Consider the following 25,518-nt stretch of genomic DNA (forward strand, 5'->3'; position numbering starts at 1 on the left):
CAAACTTTGACACCTTTACAGCACTCACGTACATAAAAAATAAATACAGGCCACAACTGAACATGGAGGATGGTCTCCGAGTGGCGTTCTCCAAAATTAAATGGTGAATAGACTTGGGCCTATTTGTATGTGTGTGCTGTTGTGTACAAGGATTATATATCTATAACCCCCCTCTAAGAATATTGGGGGTCACGAGTGACTGTCATTGTTATTTTGGGGCTGTAAAGTTTGGGAACCCCTGTCCTACAAATGGTTTGCCAAGCCCACTCACCTGCATGAAGCACACTAAAATTGCACAAATCCATGTCCAGAAACATGGAGTGTAAGACAGTGTCTGGTGCATATGAAGAGGAGAGTTTGTCTCCTACATGTGGTTTGTCAAGCCCACTCACCTGCATGAATCACACTAAAAACTGCATATTTTCCAGAAACATTGAGTGTTGACAAGAGTGTCTAGTAGTGCATACAGTAGAAAGTGTGTTCTACAGGTGGTTTGTCAAACCCACTAACCACTGTTCTGAGTGTCATGAATCAACCACGGTTAACCATCCATTCATTCGTTTAACCATGGTATTTATACGCAATTATAGTAAAACTGTGGCTAAACAAATGATTCATGCACCAAATTACAGTTTTAATACAGGAAGTGTTTAATTATATTATATTTAAATAAATGTTCTATAGGTTTGTTTTGTAAAGCTCACTCACCTGTGTGTGCAAACAAAAAATTGCATAGTGTTTGTAAGAAAGTGTCTGGTGTATATTCATTTTCTCCCTCACAGTGAACGTGAATATTGACCAAAACATTCACTCTGCCAGACATCTCTTTCATTGGACAGTAGTAGTCATACAAATCTGAACCACACTAAGGTCTGGATTGATTCATAAAATATTTACCATGCTTGAATAATACACTTTATTTGGTACATCTGTTCAACTGCTCCTTAATGCAAATGTCTAATCAGCCAATCACATGGCAGCAGCTCAATGCCTTTTGGCATGTAGACATGGTCAAGGTGATCTGCTGCAGTTCAAACAGAGCATTAGAATGAGGAAGAAAGGTGATTTAACGGACTTTGAACATGGTATGGTTGTTGGTACCAGATGGGCTGGTCTGAGTATTTCAGAAACTGCTGATCTACTGGAATTTTCCTGTCAGCTAAGTACAGTAAACGGAGGCTACAATTCGCACAGGCTCACCAAAATTGCACAATAGAAGATTGGAAAAACGTTGCTTGGTGGTGGTGGTGGTGTAATGGTGTGGGGGATATTATTCTTGGCACACTTTGGGCCCATAAGTACTAATTGAGCATCGTGTCAACGCCACATCCTACACAGCAGGATAACACACCATGTCATAAACCGCGAATCATCTCAGACTGTTTTTGAGCATGACAATGAGTTCACTGTACTCAAATGGCCTCCACAGTCATCAGAACTCAATCCAATAGAGCACATTTGGGATGTGGTGGAACAGGAGATTCGCATCATGGATGTGCAGCCGACAAATCGGCAGCAATTGTGTGATGCTATCGTGTCAATATGGACCAAAATCTCTAAGGAATATTTCAAGTACCTTGTTGAATCTCTGCCAGAGTTCTGAAGGCAAAAGGAGGTCCAACCCGGTACTAGTAAGGTGTACTTAATAAAGTGGCCAGTGAGTGTATATTACAAAATGTTGTAAAACTGAACACAGTAAGTTAATACATTTTCTTTCAGTGTTGTTTATTTCATTCTTTTGCATACAGCATGAAATGTTGCAATATTTTCCACTCCAAAGCTCTTAATATCCTCTGACAGAGTGCAGTAATACATGAATATATCCTTGTAGGAGTGAAGAGTACTTAAGACAGTTCTCAGTTTGATAAAACAACAGAGATGAAGGCAGCATTTTCAGAGTAAACAGCAATTGCACAGGACTCCCCGATCATGTGTACAGTTCAAAAATAAAAACTCATTCACCGTCACCCAAGCTAATTTACACAAGCCACCAGCTGTTAGAATTTATACACAGTCTCGCATTAAAACCTGCAATACAGACACTTTGGAAGTTGAGATAAAGAAATAAATTACATGCAAACATACAAATAAATACGACTTTACAGGAATGTTTCTTTTAGGTTTATAAAATGGTCACAGAAAAAGATCCAGCAATGTTCCCTTACTCAACTACCGTATATATCGTTGCATCTTCATCACCAAAGTCTCAACATTCAAGCTGGCTGATTAGCATGCACATATTCAAAAATAATGATGGAAAATGTTTTGGTAAGGATTTATCTTTTAGTTTTAGTCCCAGAGCCTTAAGAGAAGTTCCTATGCTACAGTCTATGTAAACTTAATCTCATAAAAAGATGCTAAAGACATTACAGTAGCTAGTTTACAGTAGCTAGTCTGCTAGGTAGAAAGTCTTATTGTGCCCCAAAAACGACCATTTTCAAAAATGTTTTAAATAATAAAAGGTCTCAAAAACCAAAATACTGAATTTGGTCTTTTACTTTTGGTATATTTCTACCGCTGCTAAAAATGTTGGTCTTTTTCTTTATTTGTTTTTGTAAGGAATACTAAAGTAAACAATTTCTTGGAGTGTCAATTGTTTTATGAAGTTTGTGAAGTCAGAGAGATATGATTTGCTTTCCACTCAGGACAAAAGTGTCAAAATCCAGTTCCTGGAGTGCCGCAGCTCTGCACAGTTTAGTTTCAACCCTGCTTCAACACGCTTGCATATTCGTCCAAATTTGCATACAATCCGTCCTAAATAGTATTTGAAAATAGAATTAGTATGCCCCAAATTGTAGAATGTTGAAAAGAGCCAAAGATTCTCGGATGGTTTACTAATTGCAGTAAAAATTCAAAGTGTAGAACCCGCCATACTCTAACCGCTGATATTGCCCACAGTACATTGTGCATTGGGCGTGAATTCGATTAGAACTACAAACAAAAAGTGTAAGTAAAATATAAACATAATGCGAGACCAACTGTCAAAAAAGGGTTGCTTCGGTAAAGATGTTTGTATAACTGTTAATTAATACCTGCTTCAACACACTTGCTGCATCCCAATTCACATACTATCGGTCCAAAACAGTATTTGAAAATAGAATTATGTCTCAAATCGTAGTATGTTGAAAAGAGTCCGCCAAAGATTCCCGGATTGTTTACCATTTCTGGTCAAAATTTTAAGTGTAGAAGCATCCATACTCTAACTGCTGATATTGCCCACAGTACATTGCACGTTGGATGTGAATTCAATTAGAACTACAAACGTAAGTGAAAAGTGTAAATAAACTACAAACATAATGGAGGTGCGAGACCAACTGTCAAATAGGGAGGCTTCGGTAAAGATGTTTTTATGACTGTTAATTAGGGTTGGGCGATGTCAACCAATTTGCCATCGTACGACGTCTAACGTGAAACATCGTGATGGCCGGTGAAGTAATTATTTATGAATGATTTATTCATTCATAAATTAATTATTTGTAGCCTACTGTATTATTTGTAGCCTACCTGAACCGCATGGTCTTTGTTTTACCCATTACCAAATAATAAATAATTAAAGATAAATTACAAACAAATTACCACCTGTCGATCACTTTCTGCAGAACTCTGGCATGAATAGGCAGAGTGATCTGTGTTGTTATAATGGCATCGACAAACTTGGTTGCTAAAAAAGTTGCACAACCAACAGTGTCTGAGGTTTTCACTAAAAAGACTAAGTACACACGTGAGAGCGAAAGATTGAAGCAGTGTACTGATGCTGTAACACGTTAGCTGATAGATTCAAAAGACTGAAGAGTTGTTAGATAGCGACAAGATTATTTAAATATCATACATCCTAATCGGTACATCCTTGATAAACTGTCCAACGTGCACTGCTCTCTGGGTTTTGTGACTGGCTGGAGCTGACTATGCTAGTCTATGACAGTATCAGTGTCTGTGTGGTCAGGTGATGTGCTTTAGGACAGAGATCTGTTCAAAAACGCTAGGTAAAACGCCAGTGTGGATGTGGATCACTTTCATTCTAAAATGGCATTTTTAAAACTATGATTTATTAGTGTAAACGGGGCCGTATGTACTTTTCGCAAGCGGATTACTGCTGCAGCAAGGGTGGGGCGGAGGATCGCGATGCCGGCTCAGCATCATGATGTCTATCGACCCAACCCTACTGGTAATGAATATCTAGCCAACTGGAAAATATTTAAACCACGTTTCCGGTGTTATTTTATCTGCAACAACAATACTAAACTTACATAAAGACGTGTTTGGACATCTGAATGCATAATTATCCAAAGACCTGAGGAGATTTCCCTGCATGAAAGACTCGTGAATGGTAGATTATTCTGCAGCTAAAATAAGGTAGGAAATTAAATATGAAAGAAATGTGGATGATTGACAGGGCTCATAACTAAGCAACACAACGATCTGTTAACGAGGAAGTATTATGTCCCAAAGCTTGCAAACTCTTCTGTTACACACTCAAAAGTATGTATTTTTCCTTCACAAAAAAGTACATACTTTTAGGGCATAGTGCAAGTATGCGAATTGGGACGCAGCAGCATATCTGGAGGTTTCAAACAAGCCTGAAGGACTCAATTAGTCATATGTGTTACATTAGGGTTAAAGCTAAACTATGCAGAGCTGCGGCCCCCCAGGTTCACCTGTGACTTAGGAGAACCCAGAAATCTGCACAATCCACTTGCAGGCATCATGCGCAATAAAAGAAGCAATAAGGCAAAATAACTCATGTAGTTAAGGCACGTTTAAAAACCCAACACAACACCTCAGTACTGCATTTAACTCCATTTCTAAAACCAAATCTAACCTATTTTACACAATAAAAGCTTTGAAAAAGTGTCTTGATACGTGATTGTTCAGGCAACCTGGTCTGGATTAAACCATCCTACTTTCCCCCCTCGATAACCACGCTTTACTACATAAAACCTTTTTTTTTTTTAAATATACCAAAAATATTTCTCTTTATCTCTGGAGAATTAAAGAACACGACTGCAGCAGACTAATAAAAGTATGGTCAAATAAAACTCACAAGTTACTCTTCTCCAAGAGCCTGGTCATGTGATGCAAAGTTCACTTGACTTTACGTCTGTTCTGGAGGCTCTTGTATATATGGCACTGCTGTTATATTATGTCCCTGTTTGACATCAGTGATCTCACACTGTTGAGGTACGACTTTTTTTGGGTTCATTTCTTAGCAGCAATATTGAATGCCGTTGTGTTGACATCCAAAAAAAGAATTAAAAAGGGGAGGAATATCTTTCTTCTTTACAGTTTTATGAACATGTGCACTTCTCTCTTTTGTATCCCAGATTCTTTCAGTTTCACTTCCCCTGGTGCTTACACAACTCCATCTTGTTTTTCCACTTTCTTCTTGTTCTGATGTCCTTAAAAGAGAGAAAATCTTGGTCCTTGAGGGCTTTGTTTTGACCTGTTCGTCAACAGTCTTTCACTGCAACAGCAAAGAGAAAGAACACATTAAGCCCAAATTATACTTCTGCATTGCTGTAATACCACGTTGTTGTGAGGATTTGTACATCTGCATTCTGTCTGTGCTGCTCTGGCAATAACAGCGTAGACTTTACACTTCATGGTGTTGAGTATTATTGAGGTTGTTTTGAGTTTAAGCCAGAAATGTGCGCAATGCTACTGTAGAAGTAGATCTCATTTACTCTCAAGGGAATGTTCAACAACTTTAATCATAAAGCAAACAAGACAAAAGTATCCATCTGGAGCTTCTCTGTGGGACTTGACACTTGTTAACCTCCTTCATCACTGTCCTTGCTACCAAGTCGGCCAATCACAAATTTTGTGCTCTGTCATTGCATTTTTTTTTTTTGAGAGTTGCACATCAGGGTACATTAAAGTGTATGTAACCTACCATGTGCACTCAACACAGAAGTATATAAACTGGCCTTAAAGGCAGGTACACATGAGGTCTGTGCGGGACTGATTTTTTTATTCCCGCCAGGTTTTCTTCCGCACCCGACCGATCCCGCTGTTTATTATTTAGTCTTTTTTTCACCCACTGCCCGCTTAGAATTATTTTCTACCCGACCTGATCGTTCCCGCTAAATTTAGATCCTGCAAATATGTCTGATAATCTAATAATCCATATCGTATGCAAATATTTGAGAGCTGGCTTCTGTGTTCCTTCTTGACTTGAGTTGTTTACATGCTATGTCACTTCACTACGTCAGACTTGCTTTCTGACTTGTCGCTGAATAACCAGTCAGAGCGCTTTCTATAGCTGATGACAGATGGCTGAATCAAGCCAACAAGCCCTGATGTTATCCCGATGAGAACTGACACTCGGAACACACCAAAGCAACTAGCCGGACCAATGCTGACATAATTTGAAATAAATCTCTGGTTATACAAGCATTCAGGTGTAATACTCTGTACTCGGTGTCTGAGAGAAAGCTTTCCATGTCAGTACAAGACAAGTAACCCATCAAGATCTTTTTCATGACTATTTGATAACATTTAAAAAAGTTTTAGTTATTCACGTTAATGTCAAGAATAAACACTAGACAAAACTGCTTTCCCTCCAAAGGAGATGGGGAAAAGAAGTCCTTTAAAAAGGAAGACACTTGAATCTGATGTTTACATTTTAAATATAAAAATTATAAATGAATTAAACATTACAATATAACAAGGGTCACTTTATAATAAAATGGCACATAAATATTTACGATTGCCCTTTCTAAATACATACAAATATTTACATAATTTTGCATATTGTTTAGGCTATGAATGCTACTAATATGACAAGCTGAACAAGATCACTGCAAATTCATAAAAAGCAACTTTATAATAAATGTTAACGCAAGTGTGTGTGATTTGCAACCCTCTAGTTGAGAACAAGAATTGTAAACCATTCAAAAACACTCAATTTAAATATCAAGGGCCAGGTTTACTAAACAGGGCAAATTAGCAGGAGACCACAATCCCATAAAAGTGTAGATCAGAATGCAAATTGTGCAGGCATTTCTTCTGAAAGTGTGCAAATTAAACAGCACAGATGCAACAGTCTACCTACATTGTAATTAAGCGTATGGTCACAAACAACTGAGCCAATGATAATCATTACGTTTGAAAAATATTTTTGTTATTCCAAATAGAAAATTCACCCGACTCTACAATGTGCTCTGTTATTTGCATTAGTCCAGCAAATACTATACCACGTCAAACATGGAGTGAGGGAAACTCCAACAAATGCATATGCCAAAAACCATAATAAACTAATTTAATTAATATAAATTACAAATAAATATAATTAAGTCCACTAGTCTAATAATACAGTCTAAACAGTAATCAATATATAGACCATTTTGAGGGATGTAAACAATAACAATCGTCCTAACGCATTTCCTGTTTTACATTTTTTATTTCCATTGCTTCCGTGAATCCTAAAAGGTCCACATATTGATAAATAATGTCACAACAGCTGTTTTTCAGAGTGATATGTAGGCCCAAACGGAATCTGTATGCGCAGAATTCTGCAGATTTCCTCAGATTTTTAGCTTGTCATTAATTCTGTTTATTTACTTGTGTAAATGTGTGCAAATTTACAGTTATTCAGTTTTTTATTAATTTCAGTAATATTATTGACCAATATGAAAATATGCATATGATTTATTTACAATACAATTTGTAAAGTAATACTTTCTGTCTTTTAGTAGATATATGAGACACTTGCTTTGTTTACCAAATAAAGTGGATTTAATTGGATTTGCATATTAAACATTAAATTAAAAGTTAAATTAATAGTTATTATTTTATTATTCCTATATTAAGTTTTTAGTTATGATACTCCCAAAATCATTTCGTATAAACCAGCAGATTTTTAACAAAATTCTGCGCAGAAATATTACAAATTGTCCGCAGATTCTGTCTGGCCCTAGTGATATGACAAATGTATCATGATATACGTCATCTCATATCCTGATAATGATGTATATCATCAACATTGTACCTTTATATATAGATCATATGGAAATCACTTTTTTTTTTTTTTACATTTTAAGGTATATTCTCAAAAATGTACTCATTAATATGCGATAGTTTTTCTGACTTGATTGAGAACTTCTGGGTAAATGTTTAATTCCAGGCCCTACAAACATGCAAAATGCACATACCACACTTTTAAGTATGCAAATTTTTCACTATGCTGTTATTCAGGTTTCTACCTGCATCCCTGTGGAGGCGTGTAAAATTGCAGTCATGCAAATGATGAAAAAGTATTACAGTAAGCAATGCATTTTTCCAACACCACGATATAGATGAAAGAACGATATGAAACAAGACTTATTTCTTCAATATGATACATGTATATATTGTAGAGCCCTAGTTTGCACTGACGCAAACATTTAGTAAATCTGGCCCCAAGATAACCATGTTGTTTAGTCTACACTAAAAGTGATTGCAGCCCAGGACAAAATGTCTCTTACTTCTGACGTGCTTGTCTGAGGAACAATCTCGCTGAGTGAAATGACTTCCATGTCCAAACTTTCCTCTGATGAATGACCAGCTACACTGCTGCGGCTGAGGGGAAAAACAACCAAAATCAAGAACTTGCATCAAGAGATGATGCACGTTTATTAAGAGCGAGAGTGCATCAAGTGTATGTGATGGAATGCAGTAAATATTATTACTATAGTGTAATGGTAGCAGAACTTTAAAGACTAATCTAATCACTGTCTAACTGTCACAAACCTGAGAACTGGAGTGTTTGTGGAGAGTCGAGAGTTAACAAGAGAGGTTGCTGACAGGGTGGTATCAGCCGAGCTGCTTGTGATATCATCTTCAGCAACCTGTTGAGGAAGCAGGTCAGGACGAGCGGTTTGCACACCTAGGAAAAGAAGAAAAGAGTTGATAACGTTAGTCAATACTGATTTATTAAGAGTTGGTGGAGAAATGTACAGGGTTAACTGAAGAAACAAAAAGCTTCTCATAGCTGATAATCAAGGTAAACATTCAAGGTCTTATTCTATGCCTGCTAGCCAGATGATTCAGAAGTAAAAACCTTAGAGAGAGAACTTTTTTGAGAGAACTTATTGATTCCTAAAGTTTGAGAACAAGGCTGACATTGTCTATGTGAATGCTTTAGGGGGCAAACATTTGCAGCGCTCATTCTCTCCGTTAACACACAAGGGCATTTGATTATTAAAATACACAACATTTTTGATTATGTAATCACTATTATGACTGAAAACAAAGAAAGCATACAAGTTAGACCATGCCCTTTAGACCCTCTTGATTAGAAAAAAAGAAAATAGAAAAACAAATCCTGAATGGCAACATGCAATAAAGTTAATGAATTAATTAAATGAAGCAAAGATTAAAACAATGTATTTAATGTGGTGGAAAAATTCATTTAAATTATTACTAAAACGTTGATTTCTATAAAACTTCTCTTTCTTACTAGAAACATCATATATAAAGAAAAATATGCTTTCCTAAAGATGATACAAAAACAAATATCACAAAAAGGGTCATTGGGAAGGTGGTCATCTGCTTTTAAGCATCTGCATTCAATAAGTGTGAATCCTAGCCCTTAAAAGTAAATGCTCTAAAGAGAACTGGATGTGAACCGTGTCAAAATGGGCCTTGAAGCAAAGGAAAGAAGATAAAACCTGGTATCTGGCTAGCCTGTGTGTCGCACTCTGCAGCAACCGGTATTCCTGTATGACTGTCAGACCTGTTCTTTGCAAAGAATAAAATCTTTTTTGGAAGTAAACATCGTAAGCTTTGTCTCTTGATTAGTAAGAGTCTCTTTATTTGAAATTGCCACGACAAATGCCAGAAACCTAATGTTTTATACGAATCTCTGATTTTCAGCAGTCTAATAAATAATAAATATGATCTTTAAATTAGATATCTAATTTCATTAAAGTTTAAATACATTTTTTGACTAGTCGACAGTCAAAAAAAAGTATTTGTAGACAGATAAAATAGCCTTACATAATCTAATCAAACATGCCAGTAGGTTATATACATGCAACGTGCAGCACAGGACCAGGAAGTACAAACTCGTTATTTTAACTCGTCAGTGTTTGAACAAGCTTTGTTGTAAATGAAAGTGTACATGTACACATGACAGGCAGCAAAACTTTAAGAAAAGCTTTACCGATACTAGCAACTACTACTCATGTACAATGAGAATAGTCTATTTTTTAGGATAGTAATATAGTGACTGTTTTTCAGCAAGTCACTCTGTATGCACTTTAATTAAAACATTAACATGACAATTGTAATATTGCCTTCATAAACCTATAAAGCAAATTAATATGGAACAACAAAAATAACCAACTAGAGTTTTTAGTGTTGACTAGCAGCAACATTAGCATTTAGTTGCCTAGTCTTGCTTTAAAAGTAACTTTTTTCCTCAATAAACTATTTTATTCTGCCTACATTTATTTGTTCCCCATTTAAAACCATTGACTTTTCAGGTTTTCCATCACCAAGGATACCATTCATACAACAAACAGCAGGTTTCAGTAACCTCAGCCGGTATAGAAACATGGCTAATGATTAACATCTAAGGCATTTAGTAGACATTATTATCACCAGAGTATGATATTGGACGAGCATTTAAAGACTTTGGCTGTTATCTTGTCAGCTATCCTGTTTATCCCTCTTATCTCTCCAAGTCTCGTCATACCGCTGTCTCCTTGAGGGTCTTCACTGCTCCACATCTGCGGCTGGGTTTGTTCTGCTGCTACAGGAAGGGATTGTTGATGTGATTGTCCAGATACTGCAATGTTTGACTTCTTCCCAGCAGACACGGGTCCTAAGCGGCTTCTCTTTGAGGGAGAAGTTTTCACTAACAGAATAAAAATGATTTGAAAACATCCAGAACTTTCAGACCTTTAAATGCATTAGCCAAAGATGATCAAATCCGACTCACATTGCGATTTTCTGAAGACTGTGCTGCACATAAATTTCTGGAAACGATCTGCATAGAAACTGGGCCGGTGCACAGACACAGTGTCCTGCAGACGAAAACATCAAACAAAGGAGAGAAAAAAATGAATGCACAAACTGCATCTGTAAAGTTAGCTCAATGTTTGATATAAAGCGACATACCCCATCATGCAGCAGAGCTTTCCACGAGTGCTCCAACTTCTTTACAAGCCTAAAAAACACAATGTTAAAACAAATGATGCATCCAGAATTTCATTGCATCCCTAATTCATAATGAAGAATGCACACAGATATGGAAAAGCAGTTTACCTATAGGACTGAAGTATATCAATGATGCCAATGAAAACCAGAAATCTTTCTCCTTTTGAGTTGAATGCTGGAATTCCTCCCATGCTGCAAACAACAAATATGGCGCATTAAATAATATGCAGGTGAAAAGTAATAGTAACAGCAGAAGAAAACACAATGCTTGTACAGTAATCCAAAAAAGCAACCTTTGGTAACACTTCATTTTAAGTGTCAATTCCCACTATTAACAACTGGATTATTACTCGCCTATGATCAAGATACTGGCTGTTTATTAGTTCTTAAGTATGAACTTATTCTACATCCCTTACCACACTCAAAACCTAAACCACTACTATCCACTACTACCACTACTACCTTACTAACTATTATTAAGCAGCAAATTAGTACTTTATTAAACTAAAGTGGAAAAGTTAATGGTTTATTAATAGTTAGAATTGAACCTTTCCAATTTTTGGCACCTTACACTTGAAAAATGTGACAATTTTAGTCAGCACAACTGTTTTCATGACTATGTTTCATGTTTCAAATAAGCATGGTGAAAGATTTTCTAAAGGATCCTAGGACCCTGCTAAATAATCTGCATCACAGGAATAAAATACAGTACTGTGCTAAAGTCCTAAGCACTTGTCCAGCTTTGTTGGCATTAACAATTTTGCACAATATATGATCAATTAGCCTTTTTATTAAAAACAAACGGAAAATATAGGAAATTTTAACAAAAACAACAACAGCACAACATTTCCTCGTCAAGCAAAAGTATGTGTTTAACGTAGATTCACTTGGCACCAAGCACAGCTTGCTTTGTTGTCCTGACATTTTCTGAAATAATGTGCTGTGTAATATTAGGCTTCTTTTAGCACTTTTCAGAGTTGATTCTCTAAACCAGAGTTAAGTTTAGAATGTCATATCTTTCTTTTTTTTGTCCAGGGGATCTCATACACCTTCAATAATATTCAGGTCTGGACCCTGTGGAGGCCATTTCATGGCTATCTGTGTTTCATCATCTATTTTTTTTTCTCCAAATAGGATTTAACTGCAATTAGCAGATCATTATCATGCCAAAAATGAAAACTATTACCACTGAAGTCATTTCTTGAAAGATTAGCATAATTGATTAAAATCATTTATACTTTTCCAACATTCACAACTAGGCATGAGACGATAACCGTTTTCAAGGTATACCGCGGATTGGAAAAGTCAAGGTTTTAAAACCGCCAAAATTATCTGCTATACCGTTCCTATGATGCATGTAAGATTTTTTTTATTAATGTTTCTTTAGGACAACAGTATCTCCTGCAGGAAAGAAATGCAAAAAACATTTTTAATTGTAAAGAAATTAGTGTTTTAAAAAACTAATGAAGACAGCAGAAGTCAATGATTCATTTGAATTATTTAGCCTGGCATGTTTACTGTTCTAAAATATTGTTTCAATGTTTCTTAAAATAAAATATATTATGTTCAAAGGGGAAAAAGTTTGTGTTTTTTACCCAGACATTTATAAGGAACATATTTTACAGCAATAAACACAATACTGTGATGATTTTATTTAAGGTTATCATACCGTCAGAATCTTATATCGGCCCATGCCTATTTACAACTCCTTAATTCAGAAAATAATCGCTAACAACACTGCTAGAAATGCAGCTCAAACCAGGACAAACAGCCTTTCTCTAACATGGTCTTTCACATGTTTTAATCAATTAAACCAAAATAATACAAACTCCAACCTAACTCCTTTCCTAACAAACCATACATCAACTGAAAGATAATTTATTTACTTTGTATAAATCGCAATTAAAAATAAATTTACAAAAAAAACATTTACACTTATGGTTGGTTTTGTGGTAAAAGGTCATATACCCACTATACCATAATTCTCAAACTGGATTCCAGGAGGGCCGCAGCTGTGCATAGTTTTTCTCTAACCCTAATCAAACTCAGCTGATCTAACTAATCAAGGTGTTCAAGATGGTGTGAGTTGGAGGTGGTTGAAGCTAAACTATGAGTAAACTATAAGTTTGAGACCACTGCATTATACCATCAGTAAACCAACAGATTTTATGTTGGCCTAAAACTTCTGCACAATACTGTATATTAAATAAAAATAAAAATAAAAAACTAACCTTTCGTAGGGCTGTGGTGAAGTCTTGCTCTTGGACTCCCCTTGAATAGACTCAATGGCAGTACAGTACAGGGGCTTCTGGCCTGGTGCCTTTTTCTGGGTATCAGGCACTGCCGTAGATGTCTCTTCGCCTGCCCGGTGCAAAATATGGATACCCACCAGAAGACTGTAGTCCATGATCTTGAAGCTTTGTAGTACCTACAGATAAAAAAAATAAGGGAAAAGATTTAGCATATGCAAAATGTAAAACTGGCTCAAACAATTTCTAAAAGAAGGGATTTATAAATATGAAGTTGCCCGATGCATTAATTAAACGCCCAAAATATTCAGTGATAAAACATTTGTGAGCTAACAGATTCAAGGATAATGTTTCCTATTAATACATTTAATGGGGTATATGCACACAAACTTTAAATTTTCAGTCAGCCAGCCCAAATTGCCATGTCTAAGATCTGATTTCTTTAAAAATCAGTGATCTTCACTGCCTGATTGATATACGATATAGAAATGTATTATACCCCAGTGTTTTCAATTGAGATTCTGCTCTAGTCGTGCATCTCGTTTTACCCTTGAACCACTTAATGAATGCTTAAGTCTATTGAACTGATTGTATTTCAATACATTACAACATCAATGCCGTAAAAGCAACCATATGAAATTAAAAATAGTCACATAAACCTTTCACCGGATGTTTATCATTGGCTGAAAAACACTAGCTGTACATATAGCCCATTTCAACATTTTGCTCTTACCCGACAGTCTCTCTGCATGGTCCTGCTGAGGGCAGTGTAGTGGTCATTCTCCAGCAATATGCCCTCAGGCATGTCCTGCATGAAGTCTAGGTCTTTATATGTGGGCACACCCTTGGACCTCTCTTTTGGTGAAGCGCGTCGCTTGTATGTGGAGCCTTTTAGGTCAAATTTAAGGTGCATGGGTACAGCGCGTGGCAGCAGGTTGTTCATCACCACTATTCGAATATTCTTCCCATCAGCCTGAACGCAGTAGAGGCCATAGAACTTGGGAAGCAGTGTGCGCATATTCTGGTTCAGGTTCTAAAAGATAAAGAGTAAAAAATATGTAGGAATCCACAAAACGATTAATAATAAAACAACGTTGATGTATAAACCCTGACTTACCATGAAGTAACCTGGAAGGAGTGTTTGCAAGAATTCTGCTTCTTTGTGTTGTACCGTCTTAATAATAAACTCATCATCACTAGAAACGTAGAAGAGAGACCCGCTCGCTCCAGAGTTAGACAACTCGATAAGGGGTTCATTACAAAGAGAGTACTGCAGAAAACACACACACACACACACGCACACACACACACACGCACACACACGCACACACACACGCACACACACACGCACACACACACGCACACACACACGCACACACACACGCACACACACACACACACACACACAAGTAAGAACATACACATGTTAATAATATATGAGTAAATGTATGTGAATAATTTACAACAGAAGTACACCACAGCATTTTTTTCTGGAAAATTTGTACATTTTTTGACATCTGAAATGTACAGACAATTGTATTCCAGAGAAATTGATATAATACAGCAAAAACAAAGGAAATCACATTTGTTTTTGTGCATAACGAAAGACATGAAAGTATTTTTATAGCATTTTACACACAATGGTAATTTCAGTTTCACTTTAGACAAATTAGTTTATGCCTGATGTTCATAACAAACGCTGTGTGAAAGCCGATATAACTGGTTTGCTTTACATGCATATTTTTCTTTCCATTACTGTTCTTAAACCTGTTAAATTAATTACATTATCCGTTAAGTGATGGCAACTAAAACATGATTAAATGTTTGTAAAGCTTTCAGTTATTCAGGGCTACCAGCAGCCAATTTGACCTACAATGCAAATTTTCCTCTCTTAACATAGTCATGTGTAACTTAATTAGCGGAAAATACAATACATTACATTTCCATTACTTGTATGTGCTTTTCCAGTCACATTTTAAAAATAATTACTTTGATTAAGAATAGTGTGACATTTAATTCTAAAGGCTACAATAATTTCCATTTAAATAAAAATGTAGGGCTGCAACAACAAATCAATTTTATCGCTAAAAATCTATTACTAAAAGTGCTGGCAACGAATTTCATAATTGCGACACATTGATTACTAAAAAAATAAAAAATACACTTTAGTTCAGCGTGGGGCAGAGTGAACACCATCTCTAGCGCTTTATAGACAGGGACGAGGAGGACGGGAGTCCAACAGCAGGGTAAATCACTACAGAATTCAACTTTTGTTCCGTTTTAAAGTGGGGACCGTAAAGTCCCTGGTGCTGGTGTTTTTACTCGTTATCCAGCTTGACAAGCATGACAAGTTAGCATTAGCTCATTTACCTTCAGAGCGGCAACTGAAAATTTCAAACTGAACTTTGGTGCGCTGGCTGGCACGGAGCCAGAGAAAGACGTATCATATTATCACAATTATGCAGCGTTTTAACCGCCTAATGTTTATTTTATGTTTTAGACATGCAAATACACACAAGTTCTAGTAAAACAATACATTTAGAGTTTGAAAAACACACAAAGAAGTGGTATAGTTACTATGCATTGCAAGACTAAAGACACGTTTTTATTCTCTCGCCTTTTTTTGCATGTTTTTTTCTCTGTTGTCATGTATAGCTACACTGCAAAAAAGCTTTTCTTACCTAGTAATTTTGTCTCGTTTCCAGTCCAAATATGTCAAAAATCTTAAATAAAGTTTATAAATGGCATGAGAAAATTAAGTGATGCTTAAAACTTCAGTTTGAGATTATATCTCATTAAGATTATTTTTCTTACCCCATTGGCAAATAATTTTGCTTGTTTTAGGCAAAGAACCACTTAATTTTGAGGTGTCTTTTTCTGAAAACAAGACATAATTTCTTATGCTATTTCATGTGTCTAGAATGTATCTTGATTTAAAAAATGTTTAAATACTTGGATTGAAAGCAGGACAAAACTACGTAGTTTTTTATTTTATTATTATTATAACAGCTCAGGGATGTTCAAAGAGCAACTCGTTTGTGCACTTACTATAGATTGCAGTTCTGTTTTTGAGTAAAGTGTTGGAAATTAAAGCCTTTCCTGTTTTTTTTTTAAATTCGATTCATTAATTAATCGAAAAAAAAAAAAAACAATCGACAGAATAATCGATTACTAAAATAATTGTTAGTTGCAGCCCTATAAAAATCCCTTGACTAATCCAGTCCTAAAATACACAACTATTTAAATACTGGATACTTTCAGGAAATGGTGAGAACCGTGTTTAATGAGCAAACAAAATTACCAGGTAGTCATCAGGTCGGATCCCGAACATCTCTCTGAAGTATCGGAATGCAATGGGAGCGTACGTTTTAAACTTGAAGTCACCATGGTGATGACCTGGTGTTGAGCTACTTCCTTGACTGCGAGTAATACAAAGCAAAACACAGTTAGGTATGTGACAGTGCCTGACTACTGAAGCAAAACATCCCTTTAACTCACGGTTACTCACTAATGGACGTACCTGGGAAAGAAGATGCTTTCTACCACTTCAAAGTCTTGCATGAGCACATCTCTTTCTGGCTTCTGGCTCAAGCTTCCCACACTGTGTGTGATTCCTAGCTGAATGGCACCTTTCAGAGCAGATGATGTTGTCTGAAGAGTTCACGATAAGCAGAGTAAAAAAAACAAGATAGCGTGTGTAATACAGGAAATAAGAAACCAGTTCTGTGATTACTCCAGGTAAACATCAACGCTAGAAACATTCTGATTCAAATGTATTTGTAGGTATTTAAACAATGCATGTGACCTAATAAAACTCTAAAAACCTGCTAGTCTTATCTGTATGTACCATTTACTGGGTTTATCATCTACAGTGCCACAAAAAACATAAATAGCACTGTAAATATGATGCAGTTGTATAAATAGAAGGCATAGTATAATGTGTCTCATTTTTATATGAATGAGGTGTTTGCAGACGTATAAATGATGCTGAATGTTGTAAACACATACAGTATTGTAAGAAAGAAAATCTGACCTGTCTCACAATGAACTGCCATATCATATCTATGTAATATCAACTAACAGATAACAGAACAAGCAACAGTTTGCAAATGATTTGACAGTTTGAGGACTGGAAGTTGAACTGCTGATACTCTTGATCTGGTCTTATCCATAACACACTACTATTTGTAAACATTTACTGCTTTGAAAGATGTGTGTATGTTATATTTCTATAAAAGTTAGATATCTCGCACCTTTTTATATGTGGTCTCCCCAGTTGGGTCAATCCCTCGGTGACCCAAGGTCTTTTTGTTTGTCTGGGATGAACCCATGGTACTCAGACCCTAAAAAAAATGAGCGCTCAGTAAATAAAACAGACATTAAGACAAAAAAAAAATCCAGATTGTTTGAACCATTCATGATGACAAAGCAAAATTTACAATAAATGCTACTGTTTTCTGGAAAATACATTTTTATTATTCAAAACACTGCGACTTTTATAACAAATTTCTGTTAATAGCCATCCAAAAATGTGAATTAACTTTATGCACAAAACTGGAATTTCGCATAAAAGACGTGCGAATAAGGCAGTGTGTCCATCAAACGAGACAAAAAGAACATAATCGACACTTCCTAATTACCTGGCGCCAAATATCAACAGTAAAAACTGAATTTGCTATGGTAGGAGAAGCTGTGTGAATCTTTTCCTTATTTATCAAATGACTTGCACCTCAGAAGACAAATGCCAACATGCAGTGAACGCTTGGTGGCGTATGAAGGCGTGAGACGCGGAGCAAAGATGCTCTTGATTGTGGAGGTAATTAATAATAAAATAGCACTAATACTGAAATGGTTAAGGCATTTTAGAATGACCAAAACAACATTTCAGATGTTTTACAATGTGCTCAGCCTGCTTTGTTCATTTACACACATTTTTATTATCACATGATCTCTTATAACAAAATCACATGAGTTTTTTTTTAATGCGCATAATAAAATTTGTTTGGTAAAAGTGTTTCCATTGTAGTTTACTAGCATCTTTTCTTATCGAATAAAAAGTTTATCCTACTCAGTTATGCTCATATGTTTTTTTATGCGCATTTTTTTTTATTTATGCACATCTTGCCGTTTCCATCAACAGATTTTTTCATCTCCAACATGTGCATAAAATAGGATGGAAACATAGCTAATGTCAAGCAAGTGCACACTGGTGCTATCTAAGTGATGCGAGTATCTGAATAATGTATTTTTCCACACATAGTTTATCGTTTCCAAATTACACATGTATAATGTTTCACCATTTATTTCTGAATGTATTATAAAATGTGACTCACACACCAACACAACTTAAAAGTTTCTTTTTCTCAGAAATGCATGTTTTTACAGTGTGAATTATAGTTAGGGCTAACTTATCTTTCAGAAAATATGCTACATATGCTGCATCCAAATAATGAAATTATATAATGCACTCTAAGAAATACTAATATTCTATACATGGCATACGTCTATAAAATATCTTATTTTTAAAAGCTTATTTTAATTTTTTTCAAGTTTTAAAAAGTTACAACTGAGAAAGCATGCTGTATACAAAGCATATTACAAATGAGTAATGCAAAAAGTTGTAAGTGGCTGACAGCAGTATTGGTAACAGAGTTACCAAAAGTAAACAAGGCAAGCATAATGGAGACAGTTGATTAGTCATGTGATTATTGAGGTAAAGTTGGTTTTATATTCACACATTTGTACTTTGGTGTTCAATAAAATAGTAAAGCAGAATTTTAAAAGGCTAATAAAGATTTATCATAATGATGTACTGTTATGACATGGCCCCTTTGTTGTTTACTTGCTACTTTTAATTTCTGTTCTGAATTCACATGGAACTATGATGAATGCACTCACACTAGGCAATCCGAACCCTGTCTGTTAAACTGAACAGTTGCATCATAGATAATGCAAGCATGCTCTGGCTCGGAAGGCAAAATGCAGTGTGAGTGCAGGCCGTCGGGGAAGAGGGGAGGGTGGGCAATCGCACTTCGGCGCGGTTCAAGGCAACTGTACCTAGTGTGAGTATGCCCCAAAACAACATTAACTCAAATGAACTTACTCTGAACAATGTTGTGCAATGATAGACATTGTCTGCTAATATAATTTCCCCATTTAGAATTTGCAAAGAATACCTTTCTGAAATTATATTAAGGAGGTGAAAGTCCGAATGTGCGCATATAAAACCAACTTAAAATAGTTGGAGCATTTTAATTACTTGCACAAGCATCTCGCATAACTTACCATTGTATGCTACTACAACAGATGAAAACCACCAATACACCATAACCATTAAGGTCTGTTACCTAACTAATCCGCTTGTTAAGTGTGACGTCACGCAAAGCGGTTTCCAGGTACAATCGCTATATCAAACTGTATGGGGAGATTCATCAAATGGTAATAATAAATGTTTACAAAGCAATGTATTACTTTCAAAAATCTCTATCACAATATATATATATATATATAGATATATATATAGATATATATATATATCAATGCCTAATATCGGATGACCAAAAAGTGATTATTTTTACAAATTGTTAAAATTTTGGTATTTGTGATGCAGCAAGTCCTGAGACTGATGTGAACACTATGATTTTATATAAAACTCACTTTAATGTGTGACATGACTAAAAAGTGGTCATAAATGAATACTTTCTCAATTCAAATGAGTAGCGGCTTGGAATTTATATTGCAATGCATATAGAATTGATTACTTTTGCATGAACCTTTTTTGCCAATTTCTCGCTTTTTAGTCCAATACCACCTCAAGCAAAACTTTTTTTTGTCAATTATAGGATTTTTATTTAAAAAATTTGGCATTTCCATTATTCAATTGATGATGCAATACTTCAAATTGCGCATTAACACAGGGCAATGGAAACAGGGCTAGTAACTGAAGTTTGCTTAAGCTCTGCAGAATATAGTGAAAGCTGGCATTAAAAGATCTCAATCAAAAGATCTGCCAATTCAGTAAATAAAACACCAAAATAACAGTAATGATGAGAGTAGAATAGCAGAGTGAGCCAACTTACTATATAGAAAAAGTGAAAGGACTTGCACTGATTAGCAAAACAGCTATGAGTACAAAAAAAGTGGGTCACAAATGTGAAACTATTACTAAGGCAAAAGAAAGGGCTATAATTACCTCTGAAGAAGCCATCTTTCGATTTCCAGGAGTACCTATTAAATAGAATAAAAGTGTCAACAGTTCATCAAAACTTATAAAATGCATGCGGATTAGTAGGAAAATCCTTTTTTATAATCTACGATGCCCTTTTATTCTTCTGTTTTGTTTACAGCTAGTTATGAGTATGAGTTTTATGCGATTCTTGCCAAGAAGTAAACAAGAACGCAGAACTAATTTTTCAGGTATGTGAAGCACGAGATGAGGTTATTTCCAAGGTTTCATATTTTGTCTAGTATGCATTGATATTCTACAATTGAACAAAACCTCAAACTATATGTAAAGTCACTATATTTCGCTTTTGTGTGAAACTACACTACAAACAAGATGCAAAATTTTGCAAATGTTGATGTAAAAGAAGCAGTTTACACTGAGTCGTTAACCACAACTATGAGTGCAAACATGCAGCATGCATTGACACCTGGGTTTCAATTCCTTTGTTCTTCCAAGAAAACACTGTAACCCAATCACACCAGCTAAGTGTATAGTGACACCACACTTTCAATAACAAAGACAAGCAGTCACGTTTACTACAGACAACCTATAACGATGAAACTCAAATCAGAGATCATATGCAAACACAGGAATGTACCTCTTGGCTGGAATAACCCTCAACACACAGACATCTATGAAAACAACAATAGTTAAATAATAAAAAAACTTTAGATCTATATTGCAAATATAAATTACAGACCATTTCAATGTGGTCATGTCATTGGCCCATGAACATTTCCTGCTTGTTATCAAACTATTTCATAACTGTAAGAAGAGGCAATTCAATCCTAACTTAATGTTAAAACAGCAATCATAACATTATTTATCAATATGTGGCTCTTTTGGATTCTCGGAAGATATAGAAATTAAAAATGTAAAACAGGAAATCTGTTCAGAGCATTGTTTTTGTTTACATCCCTCAAAATGGTCTCAAAATAATAAGCACCTTTAATACCTGATATTGCTACACAAATGTTATATATACACTGCTAAAAGCTAAAATCTTGCACTAAGCCATTAAAATCAGAAAATCATTACAAAATCAATGATATATTACTGTTTTTTGATGAAGCAAAATAAATGTATTATTTTTGAATGAGGTGTGTGTGTATACAAACTAGGGTTGCACGACTTACCAGTACTTCACTAGCATGTGATACTTGTATGGCTATAAAATACTGAAGGTGCCATTGTAGTCTGCAAATGGTAGTATCGTCACTAACTGTTTTACAATAGTTAATGTTGCACACGGAAAAATCAATAAAATCACACATTTGTGCTGGCAAATAATCAATAGTTCACTTTATTTTACGTTTATTTTAACTGTCTGCATATGGGTTGTAGTTTGCTGCAGTTATGACAGATCATACGGCATGACCAAAGATTTATTTATTAATTAATTTTATTATTATTGCAATAACAAAAGAGTCACAGTATATACAAAAAAAAAATCAGAGAAAGTCTGTACAAATGATTGTATGTTCTTAATAACACTATCTGTACATTCTCAATAATAAGGGAATTCTAAATTGAATTCAAGTATTATGACTAGGCATTAGGGCTGGGTGGTATATCGAGTTCTGGGGGTATATCAATATGATTCCCCAACGCGATGCAGTATTATCAAATATCTTTCATATCGATATGGTTAGAGGCCACACGTGTGCATTCTGCGCGAAACAGACCACTCCAAGGTAGCACGCGAGCTCCACTTGCACAAATGAGCGCATGCGCAAATGAATGATTCACTCCGTGAGTCATACAAAACATGTTAAAAATTAACGAACCGTTCAAGAACGACCCATCACTACACGCGACATGAAGGAACAAATCTGACTCCCTCTTGCGTGCACGCACGTCACACCGGTTTATCAGAAACCTTTTATCGTAAAGTGGCACCACACTTTTGATCATTTATCAATCGTTTCTTCTGCAATTGACAGCAAGAACAAACATAGAACACCTGAATGTGTTCAAAAGAATAAAAAAAAATCAAAAATGCGACAAATTTATACCACATTTTGAAAGTGAAACCACCTCATTCACTGATTATGAGTTCAGTATTACACGACGGTCTCTTCGTTACATTTACGTTATAACACATTTAGCTCTGCCTTCTGGTCTGTTGTTACATATTGACTTCAATTCCGATTATATTCTAATCATTGTATTTGTTTATTCTGTTTAATTGATTTACTTATTTTAGCCCCTTAACTAGAAGACGTGATTTGTTTTGTGTGTGTGCCTAGTGTACAAACGTTTGGTGGTTTAAACGATTATTAAAACTTTTTTTAAAAAGTTAAATAAAAAAAAACATGCATTTGTCTACCAAACATTTCTTTTTCTATTTTAATATCGCACTGTTAGCTACTCAATAACAATATAAGAATGATAATTATAGTGATGATAAAAGCAGGGAAGGTTTGAATTATATTTTGCTCAAAAACTGCTTAATTAAGTTTTAATAAAGGCTTTGACTCTCAAGTAACCATTTATTGGAAAATAAAGGATATATATCGTATATCCTCATTCCTCCTAAAAATACTAAGATATGATTTTTCACCAGTAGATATACCTACAGGGCATAGGACAATAACCGTTTGAAGGTATACTGCAGTTCGGAAAAGTCAAGGTTTTAAAACCTCTAAGGTATGTGTAAGATTTTTTATTACATATTTTGTTTGTTTTTTAGGATAACAGTATCTCCAGCAGAAAAAAAAAAAATCCAAAGATGCCATTTTAAATTGTGTTTTTGAAACTAATGAAGACAGCAAGTCAATGATTCATTTGAATATAGCTTGACGTGTTTACTGCTCCAAAACATTAAAAATCTTTCAAAAAATAAAATATATTGTTTTCAAAGGGGAAAAAAGTTTTTTTTTACCCAGTTATTTAAAAGCAACATATTTTAGAGCAATAAACACAATACCGTGATATTTTTATCCAAGGTTATCATACCGTCAGAATTTTATACGGGCCCATGCCTAATTATGACATATAAAATAAAGTATTTCTGACAATTAGTTTTATTTCGTAGATTTGAGTTAATACAACTTGGTATCATGATACTTCAGTTGGCATAGTACCGTGGCCTGAATTTATGGTATCGTGAAAACCCTAATACAAAGTAATAAAATATGCACACACAAACACAAAGATAAATGTGTATATAAACAATTGGTGATTGTTTCCTCATAGGGTTATCTACCTACTCAATCTTTCCAGTAAGGAACCCCCAAGTCTTATTATCTAGACACAAGTAAAATTGCTTCATCCACATTAATAAACAGTCAATGGAAATAAACTGCTCTTACTGGAGTCTGCTCCATCCGTGGAAACTACAGCCGGCGCAGCCATTTTCTGGCGGAAGTTTCATATGGTCCTGCTTTGTTTTCACTTGTGGTTTTTACCCCACAGCCCTGGGAAACGAACATGTCCAAATAAAGTGTGTTAGTCAACCTAAAACCTAATAGGAACTAAACTAAGGGACAATTACAACATTTACTCATTTTAGTATGGCAATAATATGCATTGGTATGTGCTAACGTTGTTCATCGTGCTAGTTAGTTTGTTGTGCTGTCGTGCGTTTACCTTCTTCTTTTTTCTTCCCTTCTCTTCTTTATCTTCAAATGCAAAAAATATTGGCATATTAGAGATTTAACGAGTAAAACCTCACAATAACAGCAGACGAGAGTGCTTACCTCAACTTATTCACTCCGTTGTTCTCCAGAAATCCAAACCGGTATCGTTTAACTTTACTTTACCGTTCCCAGAACGTCTCGGTGCCTCGCGGGAATCTTTAAGGTGCTCGAAATTGTTGCTATTGTTACTTTAGCGGGCTCGTCCGAAGTAAATAACCCGCTGAACCGCACGGAAACGTCCTCCGTTCCTCGAGCCTCCCAAAACAAGCGGAAGTGACGTTGTTGCGCTGTCCCGCTGGGCGCGGTAGCCGAGCACCAACTCTCTTGCTCAGTGCAGGGGGCGCTCGACTGACACAAAACCATCAGAATTCAGCTTCATTCATTCGTTTTTTGATACTTTGAAGATATTTGGTTATCCATAAACGTAAAATGTCAGGTTTGGCGTGGTAAATAACCAGGGACCTGTACATAATCTTTGTTTTGAACTTATAAGATACATAAAATAGTCAATAAATATTTAAATACGTAATTATGCACAAACAACAACAATTTGAGAATACAATAAATGTTCATCAATTAACATAGGCCTACAGGAACTTCCATAAATCTGTAATCAGTGAAGTGTCTAAAAAAAACTAGTTACAATGAGTGGCAGTATTTTCCTCTCAAATCTCAATGGAATTTAAGGGGAGGGGGTTATAAATAACACTTCAAAAATTTATAAAGGCCTTTTGGGCAAATGCATTTAATTTTACAGAATACAAAGACAATATGCATAGTGAAATCAAAAGAGATATCATTGTGATACATTTCTGTCAGTAAACTTGTTAAAATAGCAAATATTTTCGTTACAGATACATTGAAGGGCACCTATGATGAACAGAACTGTGTGTATGTATAGTCAGGGGCGGATTTAACCAATAAGCAAGGTAAGCAGCCGCTTAGGGCCCCAGGAAATCTAGGGGCCCCCAGTAAATATCTAGAAATATAAATTCTACCAATAAACTACATAACATTTTCTACCATATATATATATATATATATATATATATATATATATATATATATATATATATATATATATATATATATATATATATATATATATATATATATATATATATATAATTTTTTAAATTTTTTTTGTGAGAGTAATAAATACAATTTTAACATAATTAAATATTATTTTGTATACAATCAAATATTATATTATTATTATAATGTATTGTTATGTAATAATGATAATATTACCAAATAAAATATC

At 35.2% G+C, this 25,518-nt stretch overlaps 1 protein-coding gene across 2 annotated transcripts; it reads right to left on the minus strand.

Annotated features, from left to right (window-relative positions):
• Nucleotides 1-1,708: 1,708 nt before the first annotated feature.
• On the minus strand, nucleotides 1,709-24,510 carry pip5k1aa (phosphatidylinositol-4-phosphate 5-kinase, type I, alpha, a). Of its 2 annotated transcripts, XM_056479295.1 has the most exons (17): nucleotides 24,315-24,510; nucleotides 24,205-24,236; nucleotides 23,928-24,032; nucleotides 20,581-20,615; nucleotides 17,642-17,731; nucleotides 16,909-17,039; nucleotides 16,690-16,807; nucleotides 14,506-14,658; nucleotides 14,122-14,421; nucleotides 13,371-13,567; nucleotides 11,248-11,331; nucleotides 11,101-11,149; nucleotides 10,922-11,006; nucleotides 10,676-10,837; nucleotides 8,728-8,863; nucleotides 8,463-8,556; nucleotides 1,709-5,461 (listed from the first exon to the last, which is right to left on the minus strand). In XM_056479295.1, exons 3-17 carry the CDS (start codon nucleotides 23,968-23,970, stop codon nucleotides 5,459-5,461), a joined length of 1,680 nt encoding a protein of 559 aa, XP_056335270.1. In that variant the 5' UTR covers nucleotides 23,971-24,032; nucleotides 24,205-24,236; nucleotides 24,315-24,510; the 3' UTR covers nucleotides 1,709-5,458. The 2 variants fall into 2 exon arrangements, with proteins under 2 accessions (XP_056335270.1, XP_056335271.1); XM_056479296.1 differs by lacking the exon at nucleotides 24,205-24,236.
• Nucleotides 24,511-25,518: the final 1,008 nt, after the last annotated feature.

This window comes from Danio aesculapii, chromosome 19, assembly GCF_903798145.1.
Source record: "Danio aesculapii chromosome 19, fDanAes4.1, whole genome shotgun sequence".
NCBI lineage: Eukaryota > Metazoa > Chordata > Actinopteri > Cypriniformes > Danionidae > Danio > Danio aesculapii.

Coding starts and splice junctions, on each gene's coding strand:
- pip5k1aa (XM_056479296.1), bottom strand. CDS start 23,970: ATGGCTGCGCCGGCTGTAGTTTCCACGGATGGAGCAGACTCCA. Junction 14,659..16,689: donor TCCGACCTGATGACTACCTG/GTAATTTTGTTT, acceptor TGTTTTCTGCAG/TACTCTCTTTGTAATGAACC. Junction 8,557..8,727: donor ACAAACACTCCAGTTCTCAG/GTTTGTGACAGT, acceptor TTTTCCCCTCAG/CCGCAGCAGTGTAGCTGGTC.